The 9,686-nt window shown below is 44.4% G+C and overlaps 1 protein-coding gene across 1 annotated transcript in view; it reads right to left on the bottom strand.

Moving 5' to 3' along the window:
- Positions 1-4,596: 4,596 nt before the first annotated feature.
- The window catches only part of LOC126999944 (zinc finger protein 628-like), a 5,989-nt gene continuing 899 nt past the window's right edge, over positions 4,597-9,686 (bottom strand). The window contains exon 2 of the mRNA XM_050863120.1: positions 4,597-6,031. Within this exon, the coding sequence (XP_050719077.1) occupies positions 4,919-6,031 (1,113 nt within the window). The 3' untranslated portion in view covers positions 4,597-4,918. The remainder of the gene's footprint in view (positions 6,032-9,686) is intronic.

Below are 9,686 nucleotides of genomic sequence, written 5' to 3'. Positions count from 1 at the left end.
CCTTCAAGAAAAGTACTACTGCCGGTAACATAATTTAGCTAAATAAGAGGAAAAGGAGAAGAAGCAGAACGAGTATGAAGAGGAGGAGGAAGAGAAGGAGTAGGAGGAAGAGGAAGACGGGGAGGAGATAAAAAAGAACTTTTCCACATCAGACAAGAAAGACTTCCGATCCACCTGTATTCCTCACCAAGGACTCTTCCCAACCAAGTGTTATTGACCTGAGAAAACTGCAGCCCCTCCGCCTCTGTTTTATCCCAGTGCCGATGAGGAAGACGACGAGGAGTGGGGGAGGAAAGCTCATTTTATTTGTAATTAGAACAATCCTTTAAAAGACATGATTTAAGAGAGAGCGAGAAAGAGGAAGCTCGGGGGTGATTTTATCTTTGAACTTGATAACTAATTACTGTTTTTCACGGCTTCTAGTTCAATGCAATTTTAATTTTCTCTCTCATTTGCCCTTCACTCAACCCTCAACTGCTTTGATGATTCACATTAATACGTCAAAACAAGATGTTCTAAACACCTGAACAGCTGAAGGATATCATAATTCTAAGGAATCTACGGCAGAAGAAAGAAACTTAAGAGGAAGGATATGAGGATGATTTTTTTCGAGTGCTTGATGTGATACTTTGTTCCATACATGAAATACTACTTGTGGAAGCCGTAGAGTTTCATAACATTAATATAAAGAGGTTTATCTCAATTTTTTTCGGCCATTTAACATTTTCTTTCTTTTTTGTGGCTCAGGTTATATGCCTCTCAGGAAAATAACAAACTCAAGAATGGTTACTTACAGGAAATCCAAGCCCTGCGTTGCCACTGAAGGAGGAGGATTAAATTTTCGCCTCACCATCTCAATAGAAAATCTCAAGGCCGACAAATAACACCTGCTGGATACTGTTAACATGTAAATAATATCTTGTTACTTATCTATTGTTATCATGAAAATTCTTGCCATCATTAAAATTATTTATATTATTATATTTTTATCATTATCATTTCTGACATTATTATTTCTATCATTATGAATCATATTATAAGGATAAGGATACTTTTAATAATGTGAAATAATAATAATAATAATAATAATAATAATAATAATAATAATAATAATAATAATAATAATAATAATAATAATAATATTACTATTACAACTAATAATAATAATTCTAATAATAATAATAATAATAATAATAATAATAATAATAATAATAATAATAATAATAATAATATTAATAATAATGATGGTGATGATGATTAAAACATTATGATTATGATACTATCTATATAAATTTCATTACTGTTATCATTTCTGATATTGTTATAAGCTAAACAACGCTGTATGGTCACTAAATACGTCTGCGGCGACTTACTGCAAAGTATTTAATATTATCATTATTATTATAATTGTTATTATTATTATTATTATTATTATTATTATTATTATTATTATTATTATTATTATTATATTATCATTTTTATTATCATCATCATCATCATCATTATTATTATTATTATTATTATCAGTAGCAGCAGTACTAATTGTAGTATTAGCAGTTTAATTATTTGTAGTAGTATTAGAAGCAGCAGTAGTAGTAATGTTAATGATAGTAGAAACTATTATAGAAGCAACAGCAGCAGCAGCAGCAGCAACAACAGTAGTCATAGTAGTAGTAGTAGTAGTAGTAGTAGTAGTAGTAGTAGTAGTAGTAGTAGCAGTAGTAGTAGCAGTAGTAGTAGCAGTAGTAGCAGTAGTTGGTGTAGCAGTAGTAGTAGCAATAAAAGTAGTAGTGGCGGTAAAAAAAACAGTATTTGCGCTGATAGTTCAAGGTGTAGTACTAGCAGTAGTAGTGCTACACTCTCTCTCTCTCTCTCTCTCTCTCTCTCTCTCTCTCTCCATAGCAGCCTGACCGTCACATTCTATAAAGGAAACACGTGCGATCAATCCTTTTTCCCGACGAACGTGTCCTGCGGGAGGTTCTTTGTGCCCAGGTATCTCCAGGTGCCTAGATCTCCGAGTGTCCACGTGCTCAGGTGTACGGTGATTCTAAGGGGCACGTGTCCAGGTATGCAGGTGGCTAGTATGCAAATTGTCCGTCTTTTAAGTGAAGCGTTGTCTGAAAGTGTCCAGCGGGTGTTAAATCACGCATTTACGTATAGCTATAGGGTAGGTGGTGGCTGAGTGGTAGCGTGCTGGGCCCACATTCACCGCGTGATGGACGACGCGGGTTGGAATCCCCACGCTACGACCTCGGATTTTTCTGTTACCGCCGAGTGGCTTAAAACTACCCACATGCTGTCCTGAAGACCACCCATCAACCCGGACTACAGAGGAAACCGTCCAAGTGAATCAAGAACGAGTTTCAGGAGGCAGCATGAGCCAAGAGAAGATGGCGCCACGAAAAACACTTGCCTGCGCCATGACGGGCTGGGGCCGAGCACCATCCAGGCCCCTCAAGAGAGCCTACCGGCGCTATAGGCGTACACGTAAAAAAAAAAAAAAATATCTATGGCCTTAAGCGCTTTTCAAATCCTCTCTTTCTATCCATCTATCTATTTATAAGAACTTAAGAACATAAGAACGTAAGGACTCTGCAAGAGGCCGGTTGGCCTATACAAGGCAGCTCCTGTACACTCAACCCCACCTTACCTCACCATCTATGGCTTTATCTAACCTCTTCTTGAATGTATCTTTGTTATTGGCACCCACAACATGGCTCCCAAGCCTGTTCCATTCGTCCACCACTCGAATTAGTATTATATGAGGTTGTTAAAAATATATAGTCTAAAAACAAGAACATGAACGTGAAAAGAGAAGGAAAATGAAGAAGAAGAAGAAGAAGAAGACAAAGAAGAAAAAGCGCAACGGCAGCAAAATAACTGCATTAACAAGAATGAAAAAAAAAAAACATGAACCAAAAAAACAAAACAGAAAACACAAAGCAAGCAACAACAGAAACAACAAAAGCGGCAATAAAATGCTTGGGCGAAAAAAGATGACGTTGAACACACACACACACACACACACACACACACACAAACGCGTGGTGGCGGCGCATCCTTCATCACCTTGGCAACGACCTTGGCCCCCTCCCTCCCCCCTCTCCCATTCCCTCCCGCGCCCTCAGGCTTCTCCATCATCTCCATTTCCTCCTCCTCCTCCTCCTCCTACTACTACTACTACTACTACTACTACTACTACTATTATTACTACTATTACTACTCCTACTACTACTACTACTACGACGACGACGACGACGACGACTAATAATAATAATAATAATATATTTTAATTATTTTTATTTTCTTGGTGTTGTTATCATTGTTGTTATTTGCTCTTGTTTTCGGTCATGTTATTTTTGTTTTTTACATTCTGCGTCGTCGTCGCTGACGTTATCGTGTTTTCCCTCCTCCTTCTCCTCCTACTACTACTACTACTACTACTACTACTACTACTACTACTACTACTACTACTACTCCTACAACTACTAAATTGGCAATGTTTTTGTTATATTTATCCAGATATTTTTCTACTCAGGTGTAAATCACGAGTTCTACCTTTCCCTTTAAACACCATAACTCACTAAGCTACAATATATATATATATATATATATATATATATATATATATATATATATATATATATATATATATATATATATATATATATATATATATATATATATATATATATATATATATATATATATATATATATATATATATATATATATATATATATATATATATATATATATATATATATATATATATATATATATATATATATATATATATATATATATATATATATATATATATATATATATATATATATATATATATATATATATATATATATATATATATATATATATATATATATATATATATATATATATATTTTCTCCTAATTCCCTTCCTTCATATTTTTCTCCTCTTTTATCTTTTTATTTCCTTTCTCTCATTCTCCCTCCTGGTCTTGCCATTCCTGATTGAGTCACACCTGCAGGAAATGGTTGACGTGTTCATCACCAGGACCCTGGTGCCCGTGCCCTCAGCTGACCAGAACAAAGGCAGATAATCCACTTATTTAAATGCACACGCGACAAAGGCCCTCGAACCCCTATTTGCATGAAACCATTTGGTGCACGCGGCGGGCGGGGTCCCGCAGCTCACTGTGGGCCGCTCCTCGCCGCTGACCGTGCGTCCCTACCGACTCAGTCCCACCCTGTCCCGACCTGCGTTACCTGCCGCGGGAGAGGCCACAGAGGGGCCTTGCCGGCGGGAAACTCCCAGGAAGATGTGTGTCGAAGGTGTGACGTGGCGCATGCCTGGGTTCAGCTCTGGCCGCTGGTGTCGAGGTGCAAGGCAGGATGTGATTTTTTACTGACATTATTTGTAGCTGTAGTAATTTCCTCATCTCTCTCTCTCTCTCTCTCTCTCTCTCTCTCTCTCTCTCTCTCTCTCTCTCTCTCTCTCTCTCTCTCTCTCTCTCTCTCTCTCTCTCTCTCTCTTTGTTTTCTCATATATTCCTCCAACACCCAAATCCTGTAAATTATTTTCGTAATGAAAGTTTTAATGAAAAGGAACGATAACTTGTCACTGGAATGTTTATTTACACTTAAGACTAGTAGACGATTATTTACATTATGAACAAAAATAAATATTGCACACTAATGCAGGAGATCACAGACAGAAGAGGTATATCTCGCAAAGGGGTGAGACAAAGAGATAAGGAGGCTGACCACAGCACACGTGCGACAGAGGGAGAATAAAGCCTCTAGACTCTATTTGGCATTGTGTCATGTTTGGTGAGAGCAATGGAGATGATTGGGCGCCGTCGCTCCTGGACTGTAGGATGTGGCAGGCGAGGGCGTGAGTGGTGAGGTGTGAAGGTGAGGTTCTGCCAGCGTCTTACAGCGAGGCGGAGGAGGGGGACACCGGCGCTGCCGTAGGTGCCACGCGCGTCTTGGCGGAGTGCAGGAGGGCGTGGTTTCGCAGGTTGGTGAGCTTGCTGAAGCCCTTGCCGCAGATGGAGCACTTGTGGGGCCACTGGCCGTTGTGGACGAACATGTGGGAGCGCAGGTCGCCTGGGGTGGGGAAGGAGCGCGTGCACAGCGAGCACTTGTGAGGCTTCTCCTTGACGTGCGTCATCTTGTGGTAGTAGAGGTTGGAGGAGGCGGTGAACCGCTTGCCGCACACGCCGCACTGGTGGGGCTTCTCGCCGCTGTGGATGCGCCGGTGGGTGTTAAGGGACGAGCTGGTGGAGAAGCCTTTGCCGCACACGTCGCACGCGTGCGGCTTCTCCCCTGTGTGGGTCCGCATGTGCCGCTTGAGCAGCGACGGCCGATCAAAAGCCTTGCCGCACTCCGAGCACGGCAGCATCGTCCTCTCCCGCCGCTTAGCCGGGGCCATGGAGGGAGAGACTGAACTTGTCTGCACAGAGATGCTGGAGGAACTGTTTGTAGACATAGCAGAAGGTGACTGTGGCGCGAGACCCATGGGTAGGCGTGGAGGAAGCCCAAACTGTAACTGTTGGCGACCCACGTGGAATACGGACGAAGAGGTTGGCGAGAACGCCGGAGGTGACGATGTTGAGGATGCGGGGGATGATGACGGAGAAGGAGAAGATGACGGGGAGACGGCATCAGAGTCTCTGGACATGATGCTGCCATTGGAGGGGCGCGGAGGTGGAGAAGTCAACAGTGATCTGGAGAGGTCTAATGGAGCTTCTGCCATTATGGAATCGATTGTTCTACGGTACAGCGAAGACCTGATGAGAGTGAGGGCCGGCAACAAGAGGGCGTTTTCCCCACTCATGTCGGGCAGCAGGAACGCCAGCAGCTCACCGCCGGGAAGAATTTCTCTGACGACTTCGAATACCACGTCGCCGCGGGGGCCGGCGCGGCGCCCCACCAAGTTCACTTCGTGGCTGTACACCGGCGCCACTTTCAGGAAGCGGACCCAGTTGCAGGTACGTCGCCCCTCCTCGTCAACGGAGTCGTAGCCTCCATACCTGGACCTCACCTGTAAAGAAAATAGTCATGATTAGTTGTTGCCAATAATATGCACTTATTCACTCAGTCTACAATACCAATGATAAACGCTAAAAAAAATATAAAAAGACACTCGTATGTGTTACACGTCTCACAGGATGGGAGGTCTCGGGTAGATTTATATTTTCAGGCCACATCACCACATTAACTCGTCTCTTGGTAATTCAAATGAAGCGTCAAATAAGGCGACACAAACCTGTACCACACGACAACCAGAACTCTTCCTCCTTCCTCATTGCCTCACAATCCTGCCCGCTACTCACAATTCCCTCTCGCTAACCTCTCATTACCTCGTGCACTCATAGAGAGGAGACTTACCCCCACAAAGACTTCCTCTGCTCCTATTTTTTCCCTCCTCGACCAAGACACGGAGAACCATCCATCAATAGCTCCTCGTGCCCTGCTTGCCCCGCCCTACACGCCTCCAGCTGTCCTCTCACCTCTTCCTCACGCCCCTTCACTTCACTCTACCACCTATTTCTGGCTCCCTTGTCTGCTTTCATTCTCTCTCTCTCTCTCTCTCTCTCTCTCTCTCTCTCTCTCTCTCTCTCTCTCTCTCTCTCTCTCTCTCTCTCTCTCTTCCGCGCCACAGTAAGGAGCCATTGCCCCGAGGCCGCGGTGGTGGTTGCCGCGGCTTCCTGGGCAAGGCATTAAGGTCAGGCCGGGGAGAACGTGATTCACCGCCAGAAAACAAAGAGGCTGCCGGTCACCCCGTGCTGGCCAGCCTCGCGGGGCCGCCCCTCGGCCGGCTTCTTCTTCCCTCTCTCCTGCCGTGCCCAGCCGACCGTCGCGCTTCGCATCTTTTACTTAATTAATAATTGTGATTCCGAACGGAACCCTCTGCGCCTCTTTTCTAAATTAATGACGGTAATACCAGGATGTTCTTCCATATTCTTAATTACAATTCACAATACGTTTTAAGGAGTCGTAAATAAGTATTTACTGTTTTAACCTGACGGGATTCAAATCATTACAACCGCGGGCCATCGTAAATAAACAGACGCAGAGATAAAGGCTTCGATGTGGCCTCCATGCGGGCTGGAAGCGTCGCGCCGTGAGATACAGCCCGAACCCACTGCGCTCAGACCACGGTGGGAAAGTGGACCATGAACTAACGAAGCTGCTGTGTCGAGGAAGTGGGGAAAAGTTACATGGATTTCCTCCACGTAAGGGGCAAGGAGTAAAAATGAGGGAAAAGAAGCGTTTGAGTCACATGAACAGAAGGTTAAAATTTCGCCTCTCCAGGAGTGTCGTGAGTCGTGTCTGGTGCCGCGGGGATGCCCCCTGGCACTGGCTTCAGATGTTTCCTACGCTACAACACAAAAGAAGAGCAAGTAAAAACGCTCCTAAGAAACTCAGTGCTCCGTGCACTTTACAAACTCACCATTAAAGTCTTTTCCGCCGACATGCTCATAAGAATTAACAGTGTATGATTTTATCGCATAAAGTTTCGAGATTGCCATGATTATTATCAAACAGCAGAGATAAGAAAAGGGTGAAGTGAGCGAAGCCAAGGCAAGGGCCGCCTGCAAGGGTCGGGACGGGCGCGCTGGGAGGCTGGCCGCGAGGGACGGACACATGACTGCGCCACCGCGGTACTTTTGCCTGTGCCTGTCGCCCGCTGCTCCCCGTAATGGCGACCTTTCGTCCTCCTGCTGTAGAGTTCAATTTTTCCTTTGACGTCTCTCTCTCCCTCTTCCTCTCACCTTCCAGGTGGTATATAAATGGTTCCTGTGGACCCGAGGGAAGCGAATGTTTTATTTACGATTGTTACTCTGGCCGCACAAGCGCCTGCGACAGTAGCGGGCCGGCCACTGTTTATGATCCCTTGGGTGGTGGGCTGCCGGGCAGGGGCCCGCGTCGCCCTCGGCCGGAGGTAATGAAGCCGAGGCTTTTTATGCGACGCCGTAATGATCTGAACACTCGCCGCTGCTTATAATAACTGCATGACATAGAGATAACTCTTTTTTTTGCCTCGCTATTAAAGGCAACGGGAATATGCCCAGACACTTCCTAGATTGGGAAATCATTGCTTTCCACCCAGCCATCACGGACAGGGAGGGGTCGGCGGATGGGGGAGATGGTCCGAGGGGAGGTCAGTGGAGGAAGGAGGAAAGGGAGAGAGAAGCTAGGCACACATTACGGTTTTGTTCTGTACATGTTTTCTCCTCCTCCCGTCGGCCAGAGACAATGCATTCGTGAGGAACACCAAGAGGGTCGTCGGACATCGGTCCGGTTGGCTGGCTGGCTGGACGCTCAAACTGGCAAGGAAAAGTTTCGACGTGCCACAGACGCCTTGATGTTTTCTCCTGCTTTATGTTAATTCCTTCCACGCCTCAGGTTTTGGCCAGTCACCCTCGCCGCTGCTGCCTCGAAACTCTTCATTCTAACATTTTCGAATGAAGATCAGATTTTTTTTTTTTCAAGTTTTCCCTGTACAGCATTAAGTATGCATTTTTAGGACTGGCTGCAAATACCAAACAGACACTCTCTCTCTCTCTCTCTCTCTCTCTCTCTCTCTCTCTCTCTCTCTCTCTCTCTCTCTCTCTCTCTCTCTCTCTCTCTCTGCCCCCTCCCCCCCCTCCCCCGGCCTGGATAATTGCCCCCACAGACGAGTCATTATCCTGTTGGCCGGAATATCCTGCCCTGTTGTCACTCGCAGGTGTTTCCAGACGAGTAATAGCCGAGCCGCCGCCTAATTGCTGGCTCCATAATGATACTGCAAACAGCCGCGTATATTACCTTACTGAGCTGATACGTTCATGAAAAACAAATCACTTGACGGAGGGTGTGTGTGTACAGGATTCTTAATTACGTCTCTCTCTCTCTCTCTCTCTCTCTCTCTCTCTCTCTCTCTCTCTCTCTCTCTCTCTCTCTCTCTCTCCGGCGTGGTTTCTTTAAATATTTAGAGGGAGAGAGAGAGAGAGAGAGAGAGAGAGAGAGAGAGAGAGAGAGAGAGAGAGAGAGAGAGAGAGAGAGAGAGAGAGAGAGAGAGATAATTTTTTTAACATGGCAGGCTGTCAACGCTGCAACAATAACACTGTCAATAAGTAAAACACACACACACACACACACACACACACACACACACACACACACACACACACACACACACACACACACAAATACATTTTTTGAATATTTTCCTGCCTCACACCACCTCTCAGCCCACATATTTTCATACCTGTCGCCCAAACCTTTACCTTTCCACACCTCACCTGACCATTAGCTAATTAACCCACGGGAATTACATAACCTCTTCCTCTTCTTTAGTCGCCACCTTTATCTTCCCTTTTCTTCACACTGCCATTACTATTTTATTGCATCGCCTCTTCCTCGTCTCCTTTCCTTATCATGAGATTGCTACACCTGTTCCTGCTCCTCTTATTTCTTACGCCAACTTCTATTATACTCTAACTTAAGCTACCTCGACTCCTCTTCAGCTTGAGCTACTCAGTATTATTTAGTAATCATAAAAAAGTGAGTATAAGTTATGAGAATATTATCAAAACAAGAAGCCAAAAATATGCATGGCTAAAACTCACAAAATTTGGGTCGTCCGCCGACAAAATGAGCTTAACAAAGTTTTTAGGATTTTGAGCCTTATTGTTTGTTTTGTAATACGA

This window comes from Eriocheir sinensis, chromosome 17 (genome assembly GCF_024679095.1).
Source record: "Eriocheir sinensis breed Jianghai 21 chromosome 17, ASM2467909v1, whole genome shotgun sequence".
Taxonomy (NCBI): domain Eukaryota; kingdom Metazoa; phylum Arthropoda; class Malacostraca; order Decapoda; family Varunidae; genus Eriocheir; species Eriocheir sinensis.
Note: the sequence above shows the minus strand (reverse complement) of the source record. Positions and strands in the feature narration are given on the sequence as shown.